The sequence below is a fragment of the Rhinatrema bivittatum genome, chromosome 2 (assembly GCF_901001135.1).
Source record: "Rhinatrema bivittatum chromosome 2, aRhiBiv1.1, whole genome shotgun sequence".
Taxonomy (NCBI): Eukaryota; Metazoa; Chordata; class Amphibia; order Gymnophiona; family Rhinatrematidae; genus Rhinatrema; species Rhinatrema bivittatum.
The window spans coordinates 813006038-813032547 of record NC_042616.1 but is presented as its reverse complement, the minus strand read 5'-3'; the positions used below and the strand labels follow the sequence as shown (position 1 = coordinate 813032547).

General features: G+C 49.1%; 1 protein-coding gene across 1 annotated transcript in view; it reads right to left on the bottom strand.

The window, feature by feature from the left end:
• PPP1R16A (protein phosphatase 1 regulatory subunit 16A) overlaps positions 1 to 26510 on the bottom strand; it is a 114294-nt gene that overhangs the window by 38400 nt on the left and 49384 nt on the right. The window contains exons 3-5 of the mRNA XM_029592246.1: positions 13682 to 13827; positions 10209 to 10312; positions 8819 to 8943 (exon numbers count right to left, since the gene is read on the bottom strand). Of these exons, the coding sequence (XP_029448106.1) occupies positions 8819 to 8943; positions 10209 to 10312; positions 13682 to 13827 (375 nt within the window). The remainder of the gene's footprint in view (positions 1 to 8818; positions 8944 to 10208; positions 10313 to 13681; positions 13828 to 26510) is intronic.

Sequence of the window (26510 nt, the reverse complement as noted above, 5' to 3'; positions counted from 1 at the left end):
TGAGGTTCACTTGGGGGATACTCATCTGTCACAAATGAGAGCCCAGGCTTTCGGGGACAACTCCCATTCCCCCGGATCCAACTGCCATCTACTGAGGAAGTCTGCTTACACATTGTCCACTCTCATGACGTTAGAAGCTGCTATTCCCTCTAGGAAGCATTCCACCCACGCAAAGAGATGTTAAACTTCCAGGGCCACTGCGTGACTCTTCATCCTCCCTTGATGCTATAGTCATTGCCTTGTCGGAAAAAACTCACTATCTGACCCTTGATCCAAAGCAGGAACACCTCCAGGGCCTTGCGAACTGCTGTTGTCTCTAGGCAATTGATCGACCAGGCCGCCTCCACCAGCATCCAAAGATCTTGAGCCGACCGCCCCCAACAGACTGCCCCCCCCCCCCAGACCCTTGAGGCTGAAGTCCGTAGTAACCACTACCCAGTCCGGAGACTCCAGATCCACTCCCTTTTCCAGGGTGTGCCGCAACAGCCACCACGAGAGACTGGACCTGGATTCCCCGAGGCAGTAAAGACAGTTGATACTGTTCTGACAATGGATTTCATCTGGACAAGAATGCCTTTTGCAAAGGTCACATCTGAGCAAGCGCCTATGGAACCAAATCCAACATGGATTCCATGGAATAAAGAACCTGCAAATAATCCCAGACTCTAGGTACTGGCAGATGTTAACAGGTGCATCACTTGTCTCTGCAACCGACACACTGTCTGAGGTCAGGAACACCCTGCCCCTCTGAGTATCAAACAGCATCCCCAGATATTCCAGCAACTGGGTTGGAACCAGATGACTCTTTGTCAGATTTATTACCCAACCCAGCAATCATAATCTGCCCATTGCCCACTGAACTGAGCGACCGGACTTTCCTCTGTTTTGGCCCGGATGAACGAGTCATCCAGATATGGGTGAACCAGAATTCTCTCCTCAACTCAAGGCCACCGCCATTACCACCATCACCTTTGTGAAGGCTCGCAGCACTGTGGCCAGCGCGAATAGAAGAGCTTTGAACTGGAAATGTTGTCCCATTACCATGAACCTCAAACTTCTGGTGATCCTCCCGAATGGGAATATGCAGGTAGGACTCCATTAGATCTAACGATGCTAGGAACACTTTGCAGACCAATGGTATCACTGTTTGCATCGTTTCCATGCAAAAAAATGCAGAACCCGCAGGGCCCTACTGACCCTTTGCAGATCCAAAATGGGTCGAAACGTGCCCTCCTTTTTGGGAACCACAAAATAAAGACTACCTCACCTGCCCTTGTTTGGACAGAGATACTGGAACAATTGCATCTTAATCTTAGCAACTTCCACAGCGTATCCCGTACCACCTCCTGCTTGCTTCAAGATGAACAATGTGACTTTAGAAAGGCCTCCCTGATGGGGTGCGAAAATTCTCTTACCACCTCCAGAACCCTCTATTCCGAGGTGACCTTGGTACATTCTCTGAAGAAGCAGGCTAAACTCCCACCCCCCACCTCCATGGAAGAATGGAACACCCTGGCTTCATTGTGATGCCTTTCCACCCCCAGTTCCCTGACCAGCGGAATCTCTGGAGGATCTGCAGAAGCCTTGAAAGGACATTTGTCTTCCCAAAGACTGCTTCTATCCCAATGCTGAGGAATGCTTGCCTGATTGAAAACTTTTCGTATCCCATAAATGGGAACCAAGAAACTCTTCTTGCCACTCCTCTTATCTTCTGGCAACCAATTCACCTTCAACCCTCCCAAACTCTTCATCAGCTGGTCAAAATCCTCCCCAAAGAAGAGTTTCCCTTTGAAGGGGAGATTACAGAGCTGGGACTTGGACCATGTTTCTGCCGACCAATTTCATGACAGCCAAAACCATGCTTCTGGCAGTCATACGAACCAAATCATACAGCGCATCCGCCACATAAGCCACTCCAGCTTCCAAGCACGCCAACTGCATGGAGCTGCTGGGATGAGTAGAACTCTTCTCTTGAGCCTTCAGCACCCAGCATAAGCAGGCCCTCTGCATCAGACTGCCACAGATCACTGTCCGGAGACTCAAGGCAGAAACCTCAAACATCCTTTTTAACTGCATCTCCAGTCTACAATCCTGAACAGCCTTCAGAGCGGCTGTACCTGCCACTGGAATAGTTGTTTTCTTGGTGACAGTAGAGACTGCCGCATCCACCTTCGGCAGCTTCAGCAGGTCCAAGGTCTCTTCCATCAGTGGGTATAGCTTCGCCATCTCCCTTGCCCACCTTAAGACCGGCATCCGGGGAATCCCATTCTTGATTAATAAATTTTTAAAATCTTTTTAGGCAACAGGAAGGCACTAGGACCACTCCTCAGTCCCTCCAGGACCAGATTTACTCCCTCTCATTGTCTGACTCCTCTTGAGTGACCTTGATACCCAATTCCTCCAAAAGCTGAGGAATCAGGGGGCGCAGCTCCTCCTTCCTAAACAGGCAAGCGACTGTCGGGTCATCTCCCTCCGTCAGCAGCATCTCATCCGAATCAGGGTCATCCTTGTCCGTATCCGGGTCTGCATCAGGATCCACCCCACTGGGATCACCCCCCCCTCCCCCCAAAGGGACACCTGCAAGATCCACCTGAGGATTTTCCAAGTCTTCCAAATTCCTTGGATCACCTTCAGCTCCCAAATCGTGCCCCAGACTCAGACATCTGAGCAAACTGCCAGAAGCTCTCAACAAGACCTCCCTTAGGGGTCTTGGAAAGAACTTGTGGCTGTCAATCCCTACAACGCTTTCTCCCTAACCTCTTCCATGCCAGAAAGGTTTTATGCAGAAGTAGAACAAAGTCCGGTGAAAACTCCTCCAGATCCTCATCGTCCCCATTGAGGCTGCTCCCATCTGACTCTTCTCCCATGCTAAGGTCCCGCACTGCCGATGGTCTCATGGCAGAAAGAGACTGAGGAGAGTCCCTGGGTGCCCTTGAGCTCGCAGGCTTCTGCCTGCAACTCTCAGAGGGTATGGCGGCCTCTTCCATTCCCTCTGGGATCTCTGCTGCAGGCCTCGAAGGTCTGGTGGCCCTCTTGTCTGGGGCCAGATATGCAGAGGCTCCCTCACCCCCCTGTAGCACAGCCAGAACACAGGGGTAGCCTCATTAAGCTGTGCAGACCACAACCTGCATGCCTTACAGGCTGCCATGCGAGGCTTCAGCGCCATTTGGCCTGGGGAAGAAATGGCCGCCTAGCGGAAAACAACCCCGCTCTGCTGCTTGCACACAGGTCGCGTCGTGGTCTGTTGAACGGCATGCGCCTTAACAGGCCTGAACGAAAATGCACCTGAGAAACAGCCTGCCAGACCCCACCCCTCACCTAGGATCCCTGGAAAAGCAGCAGTCTAGCAGGCGAAAACACGCCACTCTGGCGCTAGCAAGTAGGCCCACCCGAGGTCTGCTTACAGAGCTGAACGTCAACACAGGCCCGATTCCGCGCACAGCGAAACAAATGTGCCCGAGCATCTTGTAAGAACCCCAGATCCCCCGGTGTCCATGGCAGTTCAGCTTCTCCCTCCTTCCAGCTCAGATAGCAACCGCTGACTAAAAACAGCCCCCTGCCTCTGAACTGTCCCGACCGAAGCTCCTGTTTCTTTTTAACATAATTAACTAGAAACAGATATACTTCCCTGCCAGGAGGAAGACGGCTTGAAGGAGGAGACCTTGGAGGAAAGAGGGAGCCAGTCCCCTGGCTATCAGTCCCTCTGGAAGAAGCGGGCTAAAGGCAGATAGGAATAGCCAACCCACCGCTTGCCCGGTTCCACCTGAGGGATGGTCCACAGAGGTACCTAATACCTCAGAGAGCACTGAAGCAAATTCTGTCTTTTTTTTTTCCAGACAGACTGCAGGTTTGCACCTCTACCATCTGCTGGAGACAGAGAAATACCGAGGGACTGCAGGTGGCACTCTCGGTTATGTAGCAGTGCCTCAAAGTTTTGTTCTCTGCCTCCATCTTCTGGCAGGGATGCCAAACCCACTTGTCTGGACTGATCTGGGGGGTATGAACAGGAACCTTCTGTTTCCTGGAAGGAATCGTTCTGCAGTCTGAGGATCCTGCAGTTCTCAGGTGAGCCAAAGCGAGGGTGACTTTGTAACTGGGTAATAAATGTGCATTCTGGTAAAATCTGTATGTAGAGCAATTTGTACAGAGGTGCTACTGACTCTTTAAATATTATACAATATATGAAGAGATCAGGGAGGCCCCGGGATCTGCAGAGCATCAGAGTGACTCAGCAGTTTCCTGAAAAGTCCCGAATCAGCTCTGTACCCAGGTCAGTAGGTCAAGAGCCAACCTGGCAACATGGAGATCGTCTACCATCATCCTTATCCGGCAGAAGAGCTCAAGGCGTATTGCAACAGAGCTTGGGTTTACAACTGGTATCAAGAACATCGATAACTGAATTTCAGATGAGCATGGCTGCAAGGGAGGTGGACAGACAGGAGAGTGTAGGCACGGAGTACGTTTGAGGTCTATGCTGTCTGTGGTGCCCAGGTCGGGAAGGTTTGAGATTTTTGGTTGTGGGCCAAAGGCTATCACAAAACAGCCACGTCTTCACTTTCTTCCTGAAGGTGAGGAAGCGTGGCACAAGCCTAATGTCCAGAAGTAGGGAGCTTCAAAGGCCAAGAACCGATCCCGAGAAGGTTCTCTCTCTCTCATTCCCTTGGGAGCTGGAACTAGCAGGCGAGAGAGGGCAGCGAGCGGGAGGGTACGTACTGGAAGAGAGTTGGCTGTTGAGGTTAAGGGGTTGGCTAGGACTGTAAAGGCCAGGACCAGGATTTGGAATAAGGTGTGGCAGCGAGTTGTAAGCCAGCGTTGGGATTTTAGGAGTTCAAATTTACTGATGCTTAAGCATGGCTCGTGGAGCCGAGAAGGACCATCCAACTACAACTTTAGCTCTGCCTGTTGCCGGTAGGAAGGACAGAGAGTTAGGAACCCAAAAACTCTTGGGAGCGTGAATGGATTAACTATGTCTGATCTAATCTCAGCTCTTGTGCAGGCTTCATTTTTTTTTTTTAAATCTGCATTATGTGCGTGAGCTGCACCCTTACATGGACCAGCGCGACCTTCAAATGACTGCACGTGTGCCGGTTCTAAAATCATTTACACTACTGTCATAGCCTGTTGCAGGGCCTCTCCACTACAGCACTGCATCCGATTCAAAACACCGCTGCAAAAATCATCTGTGGCAAGAAGACATTTGATCCTGTGACCACCCCCCGTTTAATGAATCAAGAGTGGTTACCTATTACCTGTAGACTTCATGCCCGGTTTTTAATGCTTTATCAGATTCACCAGGCAGGACTTTCTGCTCATCCCGCTTGGATCTGGTTAACTTGCCAGGTCCAGTTGGGATGAGACGAGACTGGAATATACATGGACAGGAACGTTTGGGTATCTGGGTCCTCTGCTTATGCGTAAGGAGTCGAATTTCTTAAAGTTCAGGAAACTAATCAAGCTGCAGTTGTTCTATCAGGCGTTTTACGCCTACAGGACAGGAGTTCTGGCTACTCAAGAGGACTAGGCACTTAGTTGCTTTTTAATAATATTTAATGTTTTTGTGTTATGCAATGAATATTTAAGGCGCTTTTATGTTATATGATTAAGATTTAGGGTGCTTTTGTGTGTCTTACTGTTTGATTTTAACATTGGTATGTTGTCTCTGTTTTAAAGGATATACTGATGGATTTTAAGGAGGAGAATTTTTTACCTGGTAATTTTCTTTCCAGGAATCCCGCTTCACCAGTCCAGTCGATACAGGTGGGCTTACCCTACAGTCCCGTTCCCCCCCCCCCCCCTACCAGCAGAGGGAAGCAGAGAAGACAGTTTTTCTCTGTAACACCTTTTCCACTACTTAGAGGTGGTGTAGCCCAGGAACAACAACAACTCAGTATTTCTATAACAAAGCACTGAACGGAACATAAACATTCAAACTGAGAAAAAAATTTCAAAAACTTTAAAAATGTTGAGTGATGGGAGAGAAGGTCCTCTTACCATGCACCTCCTTATCCACGCCCTGTAGGAATGACAACAGGGAGGACAGGAGAGTTAAAAACAACCAGAGGCTGACCCCGTTGACCTACCCCTCTAAAATATCTCTCAATAAGACAGGCACCTGACAACCAAGGCTTCCTCCTTTTCAATGCAGCCCAGGTTACCGGGAGGGTCCTGGACTGGTGTAGCAGGATTCATGGAAAGAAAGAAAAAAAAAAAGCTCAGATAAGAATTTCTCCTTCCCTTTCATCCTGCTACACCGGTCCAACTGAGGCAAGTGGGAAGTCCAATAATGAGCTCGGTCGGGAGGAAGCAAAGGCCGCATTCTCCTTGGCAAAACACATCCAGTCTGAAATGCTTAGCAAAGGCAAGCAAGGACTACCCCCCACCAGCGCAACAGCAACTTCTTCTGCCCAGGAGGATGACTGAGCTCCAGCAGAACAAACATGAATAATCCCGGATGTCAGATGGCCATAGAGCAGTTCTGCTTCTACGGCCCAAGTCCAAAAACCAGAGCAGGTACAAGCAGCAGCGCTGTATGAATTATCAGGACGGTTACTCACCCTGTAAAAATGCTGTTAGCAGTAAATTTTGCAATGGGTTTGTCAGTTGCTTGGTTTAGATGGTAAATATTGCTATCCCTAACATAAGGCTTGGGTGTAACCTGCACAGAGCGTCAGTTACTCCCATAGGAAACTTGCTGGGCAGGCTGGACGGACCATCTGGTCATTTTCTGCCGTCATTACTAGGTTACTGTGTGTGCTGAAGTCATCGCGTCCAGGATCCAGCTTGCCAGAGTAGATTTGGACGCCTCCTCCCCCCTTATGTAACCCTCCAAAAACAAGACAAACAGCCCCCCCCGTCTGTTGTCCAGAAATGATTAAATAACCTCCAAATGCTTGCCAAGCACCCAACGCTCATTCAAATTTCCAAAGATTTATTGTTGCTCTGACCCTCATCAAGGAAAATGGCACAGAAATATAGTGAGAAGGAGCGTTGACATTTCCTTCGGATGAAAGGGAGTCAACACTGGGGCATCCCCCCCCCCCCCAAAAAATCCCGCTAATTCATTCTCATGCAGCTGGGAGGCCAGGAGGCTCGCCGAGAAATGAAATCCAAAATGGCGGCCAAACCCGCCACAAGCCAGCGATCCTGAGGCCCCCACCCAGCCTGCATTCCGACCGCGGCGCGGCTACAGAATCCTTCCCCCGCTGCGGAGGCAGACGCCCGCGAGGCCAGAGAAGACTCCCCCGTTTTGGAGGCTCGCGGTGCAACTGGGGCCTATCGCACAAGCAGCGAGCCTGCAGAGTGCAGGCTCCTCTCCAGCAGACACACTACGCTTCGCTCGAGGAGGGCGAGACCTTGGCTCCTTTCGATTTTGCTTCTTTTGTTTGTTTTCTTTTTGTTTTTCAATTTAGCAGGCCTTCAAGCCTAGGCTGGAGCAGATGGGGGAAGGGGGAGAGGGAGGCAAATTGAGTAGGATCTCCTCTTGGCACAGGACACTCACTCCTCTAATCTTTTTTTTTTTTTTTCCTTTTAATATTTGCCAAATTGAACCCTTCTGGACTCTACCAAGTCCTCTCTGGGCCTGGAAGCTCTCACCATGCGTTTGTTACACTGGGTGGGAGTGGGTGCTTGACCCTAAAACACTGCCAAACCCAAAAAAAAAAAAAAAAAAAGGGAGTGGTAGGCCTAGTGAAAATCCTGTCGTCTGTCCTACCGTCTTGCTGGGGGCAGAGAATGCAGAAGCTCTTCCTGTGCTGCACCATCTCCAAGTAGTAACGATGCCACCAGGGCAGAACAGCATTTTTCTGCTGAGGGGGGGGGGGGGCGGGGAATGTAACCCACGGGTCTCGACTGGTCTGGCGGAGCAGGATGAATTTTAACGATCTGACATTTTAACTGTAAATCACCTTGGCACCATGGTACAAAAGGCGATATAATGAAACTTAAATAAACAAAACTACAGTTTCTTGCTGAGGCCAGCTCACGAGGGCTGGAACGTGCTCGTCTCTGGGGAAAGGAACAGGACTTTTGGTGGCAGGCCACCCAAAGAGCGCTGCTGTGTGGGGTAGGCCCGAGGCAGGCACGCAGGGCTGGGAGCCATTTATGGCAACGGTAGTAGAGGGAGGCAGGCAGGCTGGGGCCCCGCATCACGCCTGAGCTTCTCTCACTAGGGGTAATCGGGGATTATCGCCGAGTGGGAGATGCGGATGGGCCGCACGACCATTACCTGCCGTCACGCTCTGCGCCTTTCTAGCTGCTACTGCAGCACAGTTCAGGGAGCCGCGATGGGGGAAAAAACACCACCGACGCAGGAAACATAGGCCAGCCAGCTGCTGCTGCATTATCTATAGCAAACCCCAGTCACACTGGTGTGAAAACCAGGCCCCAATTCCTCTCTTGCACCCAGGAGACAGGGCTACAAGGAAGAGCGGTACAAGGCTAACAGAAAGCCTGTGCCTGCAGCCCCAGGAGCTGTAGGCCCTGCCTCCATAGTACTTGTACCGTGCTGACACAGAGCCTGCGCCTGCAGCGAGGGGGGAAAATCCCCGCACTTATTTACTTCTGCAAATGCCAAAAGAGTCCCCTAGAAGGATGCAGGTAGCAATGAAGTTGTGGGGAGATATGAGGAACTGGCTCCTGTGATGCTCTGGAAGAGTTAAGAGCGGAGAGGGACGCGCTCTACGTGAGCCGTACTAAGCTTGCAAGCCTCTATCTCCTGGCCACCGGCAGGGCCAGGGGCCAGGTGACGCCCGCTCCTGTAACCCCCCCCCCCCCCCCCCAGACCAAGACGCGGCCAGGCCCCCTCTCTCGGGCATCTTACCAGACTGGCTCCGTGCTCATCCTGGGCGTTCAGGTCCCCGCCCGCCTGCACCAGATTCTGGATGTCTTCCACCATGCGCCTTTCCGTGGCGGACCGGGCCTCCTCGATCCGCTCCTGGGTGACACCTGAGAAGGCGAGAGGGCAGATGATGATGAAGGGGGGACTCTCCCAGCTGCCGAGGGCTGGGCCTGAAGGAGTTGGCCCTGTGGGAAATACCGACCCCCCACCCCCCACCAAATCAGGCACCCGAGGGACAGAGGTGGCCCCCCCCTGGGAAAGGGGGCAACACCGGGGAGAAGGTTAAGGAAATGTTTCTTTATGGAGAGCAGGGGGGCGACGAGGACCGGCCTCTGAATTCCAGGAAGATTGGGAGAAGCACAGGAGGGGGGGGGGAGAATCGCTGAGGGAGAGCTGAGCAGGAGGTGTGGATGGGATGGGCCGCACGGCTCCCTCTCTGCTTCCATAAACACAAGGGCTGGGAGGTGTAAAGTGACAACAGACTGTAAACCAGGGCTGCAGAAATATGTGGAGATTTTGGACTCCAGCCAAAACCTTTAAAAGCAGAGAAAAAAAAAATTGCTTTCCTTGTAGTTTTGTCTTTTTTATATTGGGGTTTTTTTGTTTTGTTTTTTTTTGCCACTCCTTACTCTCCCCTCCCTTGGTCCATCCCACCAGCCTCATCTCTTCGGCGTGGCTCGGCAGAGGACAGCCCCCCCCCCCCCGCGGCTGCGCCATCGGCAGTGGCCTCTGAATTTTAGGCTCTCCAGCGACCCGGATTCTCCCACCCTCGCTCTGAAAGTGTGAACCAAATAAATACTTGTCATGAACCCCCCCCCCCCCCCCCCCAAAAAGGAGACAATCCATAAACGGAGAGGAAGGGGGGGGGGGGGGCTGAGCCCTGAATCACTGCATGCCGGAGCTGCGCGGCGCCACGTGGAAACCTCTCATCATCCAGTGGAGCAGGGGTGGTGCAAGCTTAAAACAGCAGGGGCCACATTACTGGCTCGCATCAGCACCAGGGACGGGGGGGGAAAGCTTTCCTCCTCTGCCCTTGGGCTCTTAAAGTGCAGAGGCTGGGGAGGGGGATTCCCTGGACATGAGAGGTGGCGTGAGAGAGACCTTGAGAGAGGTAAGAGTGCGAGAGGTCTCAGTCTGTGAGTGCACCTGAGCAAATGGAGTGCAAAGCCCCCTCCTGTCCCACAGACCCACTCTCTCCCCCCCTTCCTCAGACTGGACCAGGGAGTGAATAAATCCCCCCCTAGCCTGGTGCAGCTCTGAGGACTAACCTGCTGGGGGAGGCAGGGGCACAAGTGGGAGTGGGGGTGTCCTGCCCTCCCCACCCCCTCTGCCAGAGAACAGCACGATGGAAGGGGGCTGGGGGGACGCTCACCCTGATCCGCCATGGCCGTTTCCAGGCAATCCAGCGTCACGTCGTCCTCACACAGGTCATAGGGCATGTTCCCGTCACTGTTCACTGCCAGGAGATTGGCACCGCTGAAGAAAAAATAAGAGAAAGCCAGGATGACAACGGAGAGCAGGCACAGCACTGGGGAGAGGGAATTAAATCACTCGCATACGGGGGGGACGGGACGGGGGGACACAGTGTGTTCCCAACTGTGCAGGAGTCTTCCAGCTGCGCGTGGCTCAGACTTACATATTTAACACGCACGGGGGTGAGGTCGTCACAAATGCAAAGCCTCTCGCATGGAATGCAGGAGTCAAAACTCTACCAGGAGGAGGAGTCAATACCCTGAATCTTATGATAGAAGAAGTACCACCATCTAACTCTGCTTGGACAATGGACCTACAGTCTCTCACAGCCTCACCACGGAACAGGCACAGCACAGGCATCAGCAGTGCAAGCTTCCCACGCACACACACTGCCTCACAACAGAACAGGTACGGCACAGGCAGCAGCAGTGCAAGCTTCCCATACACACACACACACACACACACACACACACAGCCTCACCCTAGAACAGGTAGAGCACAGGCAGCAGCAGTGCAAGCTTCCCATACACACACACACACACAGCCTCACCATAGAACAGGTACACACACACAGCCCAAGCACAGGCAGCAGCAGTGCAAGCTTCCCAGGCACACACACACACTGCCTCACCACGGAACAGGTACGGCACAGGCAGCAGCAGTGCAAGCTTCCCACGCACACATACACACACTGCCTCACCACAGAACAGGTACGGCACAGGCAGCAGCAGTGCAAGCTTCCCAGGCACACATACACACTGCCTCACCACAGAACAGGTACGGCACAGGCAGCAGCAGTGCAAGCTTCCCACGCACACATACACACACTGCCTCACAACAGAACAGGTACGGCACAGGCAGCAGCAGTGCAAGCTTCCCACGCACACACACTGCCTCACCACAGAACAGGTACGGCACAGGCAGCAGCAGTGCAAGCTTCCCAGGCACACATACACACTGCCTCACCACAGAACAGGTACGGCACAGGCAGCAGCAGTGCAAGCTTCCCACGCACACATACACACACTGCCTCACAACAGAACAGGTACGGCACAGGCAGCAGCAGTGCAAGCTTCCCACGCACACATACACACACTGCCTCACAACAGAACAGGTACGGCACAGGCAGCAGCAGTGCAAGCTTCCCACGCACACATACACACACACTGCCTCACAACAGAACAGGTACGGCACAGGCAGCAGCAGTGCAAGCTTCCCACGCACACATACACACACTGCCACAGCACAGGCAGCAGCAGTGCAAGCTTCCCACGCACACACACTGCCTCACAACAGAACAGGTACAGCACAGGCAGCAGCAGCAGTGCAAGCTTCCCACGCACACACACACTGCCTCACCACAGAACAGGTACACACGCAGCCCAAGCACAGGCAGCAGCAGTGCAAGCTTCCCACGCACACTGCCTCACCACAGAACAGGTACGGCACAGGCAGCAGCAGTGCAAGCTTCCCACGCACACACACACACTGCCTCACCACAGAACAGGTACGGCACAGGCAGCAGCAGTGCAAGCTTCCCACGCACACACACACTGCCTCACCACAGAACAGGTACACACGCAGCCCAAGCACAGGCAGCAGCAGTGCAAGCTTCCCACGCACACACACACACACACTGCCTCACCACAGAACAGGTACGGCACAGGCAGCAGCAGCAGTGCAAGCTTCTCTCTCTCACACACACACACACACACACACACACACAGCCTGCCTCACCACGGAACAGGTACGGCACAGGCAGCAGCAGCAGTGCAAGCTTCCCACGCACACACACACTGCCTCACCACAGAACAGGTACACACGCAGCCCAAGCACAGGCAGCAGCAGTGCAAGCTTCCCACGCACACACACACACAGCCTCACCACAGAACAGGTACGGCACAGGCAGCAGCAGCAGTGCAAGCTTCTCTCTCTCACACACACACACACACACACACAGCCTGCCTCACCACGGAACAGGTACGGCACAGGCAGCAGCAGCAGTGCAAGCTTCTCTCTCTCACACACACACACACACACACACACACACAGCCTGCCTCACCACGGAACAGGTACGGCACAGGCAGCAGCAGCAGTGCAAGCTTCCCACGCACACACACACTGCCTCACCACAGAACAGGTACACACGCAGCCCAAGCACAGGCAGCAGCAGTGCAAGCTTCCCACGCACACACACACACACACTGCCTCACCACAGAACAGGTACGGCACAGGCAGCAGCAGCAGTGCAAGCTTCTCTCTCTCACACACACACACACACACACACACAGCCTGCCTCACCACGGAACAGGTACGGCACAGGCAGCAGCAGCAGTGCAAGCTTCCCACGCACACACACACTGCCTCACCACAGAACAGGTACACACGCAGCCCAAGCACAGGCAGCAGCAGTGCAAGCTTCCCACGCACACACACACTGCCTCACCACAGAACAGGTACGGCACAGGCAGCAGCAGCAGTGCAAGCTTCTCTCTCTCACACACACACACACACACACACACACACACACACACAGCCTGCCTCACCACGGAACAGGTACGGCACAGGCAGCAGCAGCAGTGCAAGCTTCTCTCTCTCACACACACACACACACACACAGCCTGCCTCACCACGGAACAGGTACGGCACAGGCAGCAGCAGTGCAAGCTTCCCACACACACACACAGCCCCACCACAGGCAGAACCAGTGAAAGTTATACACATACCCCCACCCCCACACATATATTTATATATAAAGGAACTGGGTCAGGGAACAGTCATTCACCGTTGGAGGAAATCCAGGGAGGGTCCTTACTGGAGTCGTCCTCACCCTGGCTCAGAGACCTCACTTACAGGAGGATCCCAGCAGCTTATGGCGGTAGAGGATACAGTTACAGGCCTATCAGTACAGGCTCATGAATGATTTAGTGCAGGGCAAGCAGCAGGCCCAAGCGTTACATCACACACTCACACACACACACACACACACACACACACACACACACACACACACACACACACACACACACACACAGACACACACACACACAGACACACACACACACAGACACACACACACACAGACACACACACACACAGACACACACACACACAGACACACACACACACAGACACACACACACAGTGCCCTGGGTGCTCGCGTTCTGCAAAATATCATACAGGGCAACGGACAGAGCAAGGAACGGATGAGGGCCACGGGCGGCGCGGTGCTACAGGGGCTGCAGTAGGATAGGGTGGGGGGAGGCCACGACGGCCCCGGGGGCCGCAGGGGATAGCAAGGCTGGGGGGGGCAGAGCACGGAGCATCCGGCTCCGCTTTAGGACAGCAGGGCCGGGGGAGCCTCCCGCGTACTATTTAATGAGCAGCTCCACCAGGCGCAGGTGTGCGCAGGTCGCCGCAGCATGCAGGGGCGTCCAGAGCTCACTGTCGCAGGCATTCACGTCCGCTCCCGCCTCCAGAAGCAGCTTCACCACGTCCTCGAAGTCATCGATGCAGCACTAGAAAGAGAGAGAGAAAGAGAGAGCGTCTAAAGAACTAGACGTAGCACTGCACACATGCCCCAAAAATGATTGAGCGCCCATTATTAAACCTCACAGCCTCCAGCTGTCTTCCAAAGGGAGTTAGTGGAAAAGAAGCACTGACATTCAATCACAGCTGAACACCCTGAGGCAGCCAGGTGAAAAAGTGACAGAGCTGGGATTAGAACTGAGGCACAGGGGGATAAAGTGACTCACCCAGGGTCACACACAGAGTCAGTGACAGAGCTGGGATTAGAACTGAGGCACAGGGGGATAAAGTGACTCACCCAGGGTCACAAAGAGAGTGAGTGACAGAGCTGGGATTAGAACTGAGGCACAGGGGGATAAAGTGACTCACCCAGGGTCACACAGAGAGTCAGTGACAGAGCTGGGATTAGAACTGAGGCACAGGGAGATATAGTGACTCACCCAGGGTCACACAGAGAGTCAGTGACAGAGCTGGGATTAGAACTGAGGCACAGGGGGATAAAGTGACTCACCCAGGGTCACACAGAGAGTCAGTGACAGAGCTGGGATTAGAACTGAGGCACAGGGGGATAAAGTGACTCACCCAAGGTCACACAGAGAGTCAGTGACAGAGCTGGGATTAGAACTGAGGCACAGGGGGATAAAGTGACTCACCCAGGGTCACACAGAGTCAGTGACAGAGCTGGGATTAGAACTGATACCCAAAAAACAAAATTTCACTCTAATCAGCAATGCCCATATATTGAAGCACTTTAGGCGAATGGAACTCATACAAAAGCCCCTAAACTGTACCATTGAATGAGATGACTCAAGTCTTATTTGCTGTGCTGGTGCCTACCTTGCATTTATAATCATTGCTATGTGGTAAATATATATATTTTTTTTGTTTTTTTGTTTTGTTTTAGAAATATCTTTTAATGCAGTTAAAATAATCCCATAGAGACTGGTAAAAATAAATAGACTCAAAACTTATCTTTTATTATCCAGATAATAAAGGAGACTGAATTGCTGTTAAATGGTGGGAATGCACAGGACCCGGCCAGATACTGCAGCACAGTCGCGTAATTTCCAGGCTAAACCCGATGCTGCGGCATTTCAAACATTTGTATCTTCATCAGGGGTCAAAGTTACTGTGCAGTGCTGGACAGAAATTAATGCTGAAATTATTTCCTGGAGCAAAGAAATAAAAAACAGTAAACGGCATTGCACAGTAAAACTTTGAACTTCTCATACAGTGCAGCTGAGCAGCGGTGAACTTAAAAATACTTCATTTATTAAGAAAACTAAAATCAGAGTGATCAGAAGAAAGTAGAGAGAGACTTACAGGAAACGTTCTCTTAAATAAATCTGAAGAACGAGCAATCAGCGTTGGTCCCTGCGGCGTTCTTCTGACAGGCTCCAATGACGCTGTCAGACGCCATTTTAAAAGGAACAGTCAATCATGTCCGATATAAGAAATGAAAAAAAAAACTGTGTGCAGCCAGTACGTTAAAAAGATCAATACATTTTTTTTTTTTTGTAAAGAGTCCATATTAAGGGGCAGATTTTAAAAGGGCTGCTCGCGCGCCGGCGCGCCTATTTTGCATAGGCCGCCAGCACACGTAAAGCCCCGGGACGCGCGTAAGTCCCGGGGCTTTCGAAAAGGGGCGGGAGGGGGCGTGTCCAGGGGCGTTCCCGAAACGACGCAGCGTTTCGAGGCGGGCCCGGGGGTGTGGCGCCGGCCCGGGGGCATGGGCGAGGCCTCCGGACCAGCCCCTGGGACCGGAGGACGGAGCGGGGCTGCCGGCGACGCGCGCAAAGTTACGCCTTCTTTCAGCAGGCGTAACTTTGCCGACAAAGGTGGGGGGGGGAGGGGCGAAGAAAAGTTCCCTCCGAGGCCGCTCCGATTTTGGAGCGGCCTCGGAGGGAACAGGCAGGCCGCGCTGGGCTCGGCGCGCGCAGGTTGCACAAATGTGCACCCCCTTGCGCATGCCGACCCCGGATTTTATAAGATACGCGCGTATCTTATAAAATCCAGCGTACTTTTGTTCACGCCTGGTGCGCGAACAAAAGTACGCGATCGCGCAAGTATTTAAAATCTGCTCCTAAATGTTCAGTGATAGAAATATCTTTTTAACACGTGAACTATCACTCATAAAAGTATCCCACTTGGATTAACCGATTAATACCCTAAGTGTGATGTGCCAGAGGAAGGGCACAGGAACACTAGATGAAAACCAAACCTTGTGACAGTTATGCTGACCTTTTTTCTGCTCATACACCCTGTATATATACAAACAAGCTGTGAGCGAGGCAGTGTGATGAACAGGTCGTACTGTTAAAAGTCCAGGACAAATTACTAGGATCGTCTTTGTTTTAATTCCACACTTGAGTCCCCTTGAGGAATCGAGACCTGCTCGGAAGAAGTTCAACCGAGTCAGAGATGCAACTCTTGCTTCTGCAATGTGCCACGTCGGAAACAAGGAGGAGTACAGTAATAATCTGACGTTTGTGTTCAAAAAATATCATCGTGACCTTACTACAGGAATGTCAAGCAAAAACAGTAACGAACTGGTATTACAAAAAGAGTACCCTTCTATTTTTTCATTGAGTCCATGCAGAGTTACCGAATCTAAATGAAAAAAGATCCAAAATTGCTCACGTCTATTTAGGAGCACGATTAAATCCCCACCACGGGCGGGGACTCACACCTGCTCCGGTACAGTCCAACGTAGGTCAGTGAACAGGGAGCCCGAATATCCCGAGTGTTAATCCGGTTTCTGTGTTCAGAGAGTCTAATTTTGACTTTTCTACTTGTATGCCCTACATAAGTGGGCAGGGACAAAGTAACAAGCAGATAACGGCCTGCAAATTACAATCAGTTCATCCAAACAAACAGTGTGATGTTCGTGCCCATTGCGGGATGTTGCCATACAGTTCCTGGCATCATAATACGCACGTAGAACAAGCCCCACGAGCTCTATGGCCAGTAGGACGAGTGGTACTCGCAGTGAGGTTGCGAGGCACTACTGAAACAATCTTTGTCACTTCTCCCTCGTCTCTAAGAAAATAAAGGGAGATTTGCAAACACTGGATGATGCTGTAAAATATGCCAACGTTGTTTTAATTGAAGAAACTATATGATGTGCAACATTAGAAAATTTGAGAACACGCGTGATATCTTCACATCTCCAAGGTGCCTTGTATGCCAACAAATTGTCAATCTGAGAAACGTGCCCGTAAACGGGCTGCTCTGATAGCTTTTCTTGGGTGACCTCTCTGAATAAACCAACGAGATCTCTGCACATTGTGAGTTAGATTCGGTGGTGGTAGAGCACAGTCGACACAAATGTAAAAACTGACCCACGGTTAATCCATACTTAAAAGGTAGAGGATGAAGACTCTCAAAATGCAACAAGTTGTTGCATTCAGTAGGTTTGCGATAGATGGTAGTCTCAAGTCGTGATCCACACCGAAGGATAGAGATGTCAAGGAACGTAATAGCGTCATGGTAAGATGCAGATTCTTGTTTTGCATATTAAGCCACTGGTGAAAGATGTGCAAGTTATCCTCAGAATCAATCCAAATGAAAAATATATCATCTATTCAGCGGCTCCAAAGTAAAATATGTTGAAAATGTACTGATGGATATACGAATTGCTCTTCGAACTAGGCAACATATAAATTAGTTATATCTAGAGCAACTCCATGGATTTGCTGAAAGACTTCTGTGTGAAAGCTAAAAATGTTGTTGCAGAGAATAAATTCAGTAATGGTATGAAAAAATGATGTAGGAACTATGTGGAGCCACGTGTTGATCAAGATCCTGAGTAACTAATTGTAAAGAGGTTTGAGGGGGAATGTTAGTATAGAGTGATTCAATAGCAAAATTCGCCAATAAGGCCTCTTCCAGGAAACTCGAGATGATATCTAATTTACGCAATATACGTGCTGAATCTTATTTGTTTGTTTTATATACCGTCAATCTGAAACAATCTCGACGGTGTACACTCAATTATATAGAAAACCTACATAATAATACAATAAAACAAATTTCTAAAAGTTAATCACATTAAAACACAAAATTATTTGCTACATAATAACTCAATAAAATACAATTTAAATAATATGAGCAAATTTGTAAACAATTTAAACTTAAAAGATAAACTAAACAATAAAACCAAAAATTAAATTAAATAAAATCAAATAAAATCAAAGAACATAATAAAACACATAAGCCAGATATTGGACATATGATGGTGCTGTCAAAACAAAAGGTGGTTATACGAGCTGGACACAGTTTTATTTTCATTTCTTATAATCGGACATGATTGACGGGTCCTTTAAAATGGCATCTGACATCGGCTTTGGAGCCTGTCAGAAGAACGCCATGGGGACCAATGCTGATTGCTAGTTTTTCAAATTTATTTAACAGAACGTTTTCTGTAAGTCTCTATAATTTCTTCTGAACACTCCGATTAAGTTTTCTTAGTAAATAAAGTATTTTTAAGTTCACCGCTGCTCAGCTGCACTGTATGAGAAGTTCAAAGTTTCACTGTGCAATGCCGTTTACTGTTTTATTTCTTTGCTCCAAGAAATAATTTGAGCATTCATTTCTGTCCGGCACTGCACCGTAACTTTGACCCCTGATGAAGATACAAATGCTTGAAATGCCACAGCGTCAGCTTTAGCCTGGAAATTACGCGATGGTGCTGCAGTACCTGGCCAGTTCCTGTGCATTCCAACCATTTACCAGTCTTTATTATCTGGATAATAAAAGATAAGTTTTGAGTCACTTTATTTTTATCAGTGTCTAAAGCATTATTTTAACTGCATAAAAAATATATGTAATTACAAAAAGTGAACACTAATGCATGATTTTGTATCCCACTCAATTAAAATTTGAACAAAACAAACAAACACCATTCAATGTCAGTGGGAGCACCGAGAGGAGAGGATCACCTTGCTGGTGGCTGAGATCTAATTCTCAGTGGAACGCAGGATTTGGTGAGAGAGGTAACGGTGGTGGGGCCACTTGGCAACAGTGATCATAGTATGATCAAATTTGATTTAATGACTGGAAGGGGGACAGTAAGCAAATCCACGGCTCTCGTGCTAAACTTTCAAAAGGGAAACTTTGATAAAATGAGAAAAATAGTTAGAAAAAAACTGAAAGGAGCAGCTACAAAGGTAAAAAGTGTGCAAGAGGCGTGGTCATTGCTAAAAAATACCATCCTAGAAACACAGTCCAGATGTATTCCACACATTAAGAAAGGTGGAAAGAAGGCAAAACGATTACCGGCATGGTTAAAAGGGGAGCTGAAAGAAGCTATTTTAGCCAAAAGATCTTCATTCAAAAATTGGAAGAAGGATCCAACAGAAGAAAATAGGATAAAGCATAAACATTGGCAAGTTAAATGTAAGACATTGATAAGACAGGCTAAGAGAGAATTTGAAAAGAATTTGGCTGTAGAGGCAAAAACTTTTTAAATATATCCGAAGCAGAAAGCCTGTGAGGGACTTGGTTGGACCGTTAGATCAGGGGTCCCCAACCACCGGTCCGCGGACCAGGACCGGGCCGTTGGGGGTTTTTTGCCGGTCCGCGGCGCTGCCAAGCACCGGCAGGTGTGTCACGTGCTCCCGGTCTCTCCCGCTGCTCTTCCTACCCTGCTGCTGTTGCCACTGGGCTATCAGTACGTTCAAGCCCAGTGGGAACGGCAGCGGTGCAAGAAGCTCTGGCACAAGCGGCTGGCCTTTTCTTCTTCCCGCGCCCCCCCCCCCCCCATGACCCGGAACAGGAAGTGATACACAGAGCGGTGCGCGGGAAGGAGAAAGCTATGCCGCGTGGAAAAACAGAAGCAGCGGCAGCAGCTGCGGCCCCCGAGCAATCGAAGCAGCCGGTAATCGGGAAAGGAGACAGCAGCATGAGCCTCCCGCGGCCGATGGGATTCTTCTTTCTTGGCCTGCGGGGGCTGGAGGAGGAGGCTGCTGCAGCTACCATTTGTGTTGGGGTGAGGGGGGGGGGGGAGAAAGAGGTAGTGAGTGAGAGAGAGAGAAGCAGCCAGCCAGCCTGTGTGTGATTGAGAGAAACTGGTCAGAGAGCTGATGTGTGTGTATATAGGAGAGACAATGAAAGTGACTGCTCAGGGAGGTGACTGATGTGTGTGTGTGTGTGTGTGTGTGAGAGAGAGAAAAAGCATGGAAGTGAGAAATCTGGGTATGTGAGAAAGCATGGGCGTAAGAAGCCTGGTGGTGTGTGCGTATATGTGAGAGACAATGAAAGTGACTGCTCAGGGAGGTGACTGGTGTGTGTGTGTGAGAAAGAAAGCATGGGAGTGAGAAGCCTGTGTGTGTGTGCATGCATGAGAGAGAGAGACTGGTTGGTAAGGTGACTGTGTGTGTGAGAAAGAGACTGGTGTGTGTGAATGTGAGAGAAAGAATGTGATTCAGGGAATGAGAAGCCTGTGCACGTGGAGAGTGAGAATGGAAATGAGAGAGACTGGCGTGTGTGTAACATAGAGAAAGTGATTATGGGAATGAGAAGCCTGTGCATGTGGAGAGAACAAACATGGGAGTGAGAGACTGGTGTGTGTGTGACAGAGAAAGTGATTATGAGAGTGAGAAGCCCATATATGTAAGAAGAACACGGGAGTGGGAAGCCTGTGTGTGTGTGTGTATGGCATGAGAGAAACTGTTCAGGAAGGTGACTGGTGTGTGTGTGCCAAAGACTGTTTGGGAGATGAATGGTGTGTGAGAGACAGAAACTGGTCATGGGGGCATGACTGATATGGTGTGTGTGTGAGAGACATGGGCCCTAAGGAAGAGGACCATGAGTATAGAGCTTAGCTTCTACTGCTGCTTCTGGTGTGTGCCACGGCCTGCAGGGAAGGGGAGTAGGAGAGCTGCTGGAGGGGGTAAGTAAAGGTGGCTTTAAGTTTATTTTTCTTGACTGCCATTTTAATTGTGTGATGTCTGCTTTTTTGAAATATTTTATTGGTGTTTGGATAATGTTTAATAGTTTTTATGAGTTTTTAATTGTTGGATGTTATTCTGTTCATAGCTGTTTTGAAACATTTATTCTGCTTATTAGTATAGTTTTACAATTATTTCTGTTTGGGGATGTATAGCTGCTTGCAATTCCTAATAAGAGGTGTATTGGTTTTTAGGACCTGAATTAATATTTGTAATGTTGCCTTTTCATAGATAAGGTTGCTCCTGTTTGAATGTATTCCATAATACAGGTGTAACTGTGTGCAGATTAGTTTATGTGCATCGGTTATTTACTCTTTCGGATAGTAGAAAGACTAGGGGACACTCCATGAAGTTAGCATGGGGCACATTTAAAACTAATCGGAGAAAGTTCTTTTTTACTCAACGCACAATTAAACTCTGGAATTTGTTGCCAGCGAATGTGGTTCGTGCAGTTAGTATAGCTGTGTTTAAAAAAGGATTGGATAAGTTCTTGGAGGAGAAGTCCATTACCTGCTATTAAGTTCACTTAGAGAATAGCCACTGCCATTAGCAACGGTAACATGGAATAGACTTAGTTTTTGGGTACTTGCCAGGTTCTTATGGCCTGGATTGGCCACTGTTGGAAACAGGATGCTGGGCTTGATGGACCCTTGGTCTGACCCAGTATGGCATTTTCTTATGTTCTTACTACAGATCCTGGGAGTATGTTAGGTTGGTTCTGTGTCTGTTAACGAGATGAGATATTTTACTAGCATGTAAGCATTTGTATCAGTCTTATTTGTTGCGTTTTCTCAAGAGGACATGCATTGGTGGTAAACTGCTGTCTTTTCATAAGTAGGGCTATTGAGCCTGAAAGTAGAAGGAGTTTGAGTTGCTGTTACTGAGATGACACCAGAATCAGAATATCTTTTTTGTAGGGTGAGTTGTATGGGGAATGTCATAATTCTGCTTTACATCCATTATTGTGGGTCAGGGGGGTTCCCGTGGATGCAAACTGTACTTTTACATCTAGCTCTGTGACGATCATGTGTCAGTGTGTCATGCATATGAGAACGTATGATGAGTTGAGTCACATTCACATTATAAATGTCGTAATTAAATGATAAGTATGCACTAAAATCCAACCCCTTCCATAACCCCGCCCCTGCCCCACCCCGCCGGGCCATGGAAAAATGGTCTTGCTTGAAGCCGGTCCCTGGTGCAAAGAAGATTGGGGACCACTGCGTTAGATGATCGAGGGATTAAAGGGGCACTTAGAGAAGATAAGGCCTTCGAGGAAAGATTAAATTATTTCTTTGCTTCGATGTTTACTGAAGAGGATGTTGGGCAGATACCCTTCCAGAGAAGGTTTTCATGGGTAATGATTCAGATGGACTGAACCAAATCACGGTGAACCTAGAAGATGTGGTAGGCCTGATTGACAAACTGAAGAGTAGTAAATCACCTGGACCGGATGGTATACACCCCAGGGTTCTGAAGGAACTAAAAAATGAAATTTCAGACCTATTAGTAAAAATTTGTAACCTATCATTAAAATCATCCATTGTACCTGACAACTGGAAGGTGGCCAATGTAACCCCAATATTTAAAAAGGGCTCCAGGGGTGAGCTGGGAAACTACAGACCGGTTAGCCTGACTTCAGTGCCAGGAAAAATAGTGGAAAGTATTCTAAACATCAAAATCACAGAACATATAGAAAGACATGGTTTAATGGAACAAAGTCAGCATGGCTTTACCCAAGGCAAGTCTTGCCTCACAAATCTGCTTCACTTTTTTGAAGGAGTTAATAAACATGTAGATAAAGGTGAACGAGTAGATGTAGTGCATTTGGATTTTCAGAAGGCATTTGACAAAGTTCCTCATGAGAGGCTTCTGGGAAAAGTAAAAAGTCATGGGATAGGTGGCGATGTCCTTTCGTGCATTGCAAACTGGCTAAAAGACGGGAAACAGAGAGTAGGATTAAATGGGCAATTTTCTCAGTGGAAGGGAGTGGGCAGTAGAGTACCTCAGGGATCTGTATTGGGACCCTTACTGTTCAATATATTTATAAATGATCTGGAAAGGAATACGACGAGTGAGGTAATCAAATTTGCGGATGATACAAAATTGTTCAGAGTAGTTAAATCACAAGCGGATTGTGATAAATTGCAGGAAGACCTTGTGACACTGGAAAATTGGGCATCCAAATGGCAGATGAAATTTAATGTGGATAAATGCAAGGTGACGCATATAGGGAAGAAATAACCTATGCTATAGTTACACGATGTTAGGTTCCTTATTAGGAGCTACCATCCGGAAAGAGATCTAGGCATCATAGTGGATAACACATTGAAATCGTCGGTTCAGTGTGCTGCGGCAGTCAAAAAAGCAAACAGAATGTTGAGAATTATTAGGAAGGGAATGGTTAATAAAACGGAAAATGTCATAATGCCTCTGTATCACTCCATGGTGAGACCGCACCTTGAATACTGTGTACAATTGTGGTCACCGCATCTCAAAAAAATATATAGTTGCAATGGAGAAGGTACAGAGAAGGGCAACCAAAATGATAAAGGGGAATGGAACAACTCCCCTATGAGGAAAGGCTAAAGAGGTTAGGACTTTTCAGCTTGGAGAAGAGATGACTGAGGGGGGATATGATAGAGGTGTTTAAAATCATGAGAGGTCTAGAACGGGTAGATGTGAATCTGTTATTTACTCTTTCGGATAATAGAAGAACTAGGGGGCATTCCATGAAGTTAGCATGGGGCACATTTAAAACTAATCGGAGAAAGTTCTTTTTCACTCAACGCACAATTAAACTCTGGAATTTGTTGCCAGAGGATGTGGTTAGTGAGGTTAGTTTAGTTGGGTTTAAAAATGGTTTGATAAGTTCTGGGAGGAGAAGTCCATTACCTATTAAGTTGACTTAGGGGTAGATTTTAAAAGCCCTGCGCCGGCGCACCTATTTTGCATAGGCCGCCGGCACGCATAAAGCCCCAGGAAACGCGCAAGTCCTGGGGCTTCGTAAAAGGGGCGGGAGGGGGCGTGTCCGGGGTGTGTCCGAAGGCCGGGGGCATGTCCTGGGGCGTGCCCGGGGTCAGTCCCAAGTCCCCAGGCACTGCGGCCTGTGCCGGGGGCTGATGAGGCGGCGCGCCCAAGTTACGCCTGCTTCAAGCAGGCGTAACTTCTACAACAAAGGTAGGAGGGGGGGAAGGTGGGGGGGGTGAGGAAGGAAAGTTCCCTCCGAAGCCGCTCTGATTTCGGAGAGGCCTCGGAGGGAACGGAGGCAGGCTGCGCGGCTCGGCGCGCGCAGGCTGCCGATTTTGCGCAGCCTTGCATGCGCCGACCCCAGATTTTAAAAGATACACACAGCAACGCGCGTATCTTTTAAAATCTGGCTTACTTTTGTTTGCGCCGGTTGCGCGTATTTTTTTTTAAGATCTACCCCTTAGAGAATAGCCACTGCTATTACTGGCAGCAGTAGCATGGGATCTTCTTAGTGTTTGGGTACTTGCCAGGTTCTTATGGCCTGGATTGGCCACTGTTGGAAACAGGATGCTGGGCTTGAAGGACCCTTGGTCTGACCCAGTATGGCATTTTCTTATGTTAGGAATCAGTAAGTTTTGCTTGGGAATTTTTCTTTTTTTTGGGGGGGGGAGAAGCAAACTATTGGGGTATATTATTTAGTGCATTTGTGTGTTTGTGCTTTTAATAGTCAGTAAGGCAGCTAATAAACAAAAGTTAGTGTTTGTATTTCCCAACCCTCCCATCCCTAGCTCATCCTTTAATTTATAAGCAGGTGCCACTTTCACACCAAAAAAAAAACAAAACAAAAAAGCCTTTTAACTTTACTTTACGAACTCCCAACATCTTATTGAGAGTTTGATCAGTCCCTTGTAGGCCATTACCAGACATATAGTGAATTCACTAATACATTTAAAGGACGTTAGACACATTCCTATTCCCATAGCAACCTAAAACTTAACAAGGAACTGAACAAATCTGAGATGAAGGCAGCAGCCCAGCAGCAAGAGGGGGGCTTCCCAGTCTTTTGCATCGAGTGTCACATGTATGATTTTTTATCCACCGGTGAGAAGTTGTACATGTGCATGCGATGCAAAGAGCCCCTGTCTCTCAGAGAACGAGTCCGATCTCTGGAGGCTAGAGTGGCAGACCTGGAGGAGCTGAGGCAGACAGAGAGGTATATAGATGAGACCTTCAGGGACATAGTAGCCAAGTCCCAACTTCAGACTGGCAGCCCTGGTGCTGCCTTGGAGGAAGAAGGTCTCATGATGGGAGAGCACCAACCAGGTGCAGCAGGAAAGGATCCTGTAGCAAGGACCTGCTCTCCAGGTGATGCATGGTCCTTTTGCACTGAGGATATCTCCCCAAGGCCTACTGCCCAGGAGGGAAGAGTTAGGTCGGCCGTCATAGTTGGTGATTCGATTATTAGGAATGTAGATAGCTGGGTGGCTGGTGGGCATGAGGATTGCCTGGTAACATGCCTACCTGGTGCGAAGGTGGCAGACCTCACGCGTCACCTAGATAGGATTTTAGACAGTGCTGGGGAGGAGCCAGCTGTCATGGTACATGTAGGCACAACAACATAGGAAAATGTGGGAGGGAGGTTCTGGAAGTCAAATTTAGGCTCTTAGGTTCAATCTCTCTGTTATATGTAACTGTGCTTCGGCCGTCCTGTTATATGGTTATGTTGTTAATCTCTTAGTTCCATGTAAACCGGTTTGATATGATTCTTGTCATGAAGATCGGTATAGAAAATGTCAAATAAATAAATAAATAAATAGGTAGAAAGCTTAAATCCAGAACCTCCAGGGTAGCATTCTCTGAAATGCTCCCTGTTCCACGCGCAGGTCACCAGAGGCAGGCAGAGCTCCGGAGTCTCAATGCGTGGATGAGACGATGGTGCAAGGAAGAGGGATTCAGTTTTGTTAGGAACTGGGGAACCTTTTGGGGAAGGGTGAGTCTCTTCCGAAGGGATGGGCTCCACATTAACCAGACTGCCGGCGCTAATCTTTAAAAAGGAGATAGAGCAGCTTATAAACTAGAACAAAGGGGAAAGCTGACAGTCGCTCAGCAGCGCATGGTTCAGAGAGAGGTATCTTCAAAGGATACTAATGAAGCATTAGAATTAGGGCATCCCGACAGTGAGGTTCCAATATGAAAAGTAGTCCAAGTGCCTGTAACTAAAAACTCACCTGAGCTAAAAAATTCTAACTTATCCTTATCAATTAAAAAGCAGAATGAAGGGGGAGCGAGGGAAGGAGGCAAGAGGGTTTTCGTCCCCCATAGAGACTTGCCAGCTGCGAAATCCCTGTTTGTGATACCTTGCAGGTGAGAACACCATCGGCGCCAGCAAGTGACGTCAAAGGGGCATGGTTACAACGCTTATCTTCGACGGAGCTGCGGCGCACCACAGCCGCTGGCGCATCGCCTAAGCCGGGCGCGCGCCAAAGGGGCGCGCACTTGGTCCGGCTTAGTCTGGTGTCTGGATGAAACCTTATCTTCCTTTTCTACCGATTGATGGGGAGGAAAAGAAAAAACGATGATCTTTACCTCCTCTCCATTACAGCAACATCGTACAGGCCCGATGGACCATCATTTATTTATTTGTACGTTTTTTATATACCGAAGTATTGGTGTTGGCCTTCACTCCGGTTTACATTTACATCAGATGAATAATAAAAATGATTATCATTGGTAACTTCAAGATAACATTTGCA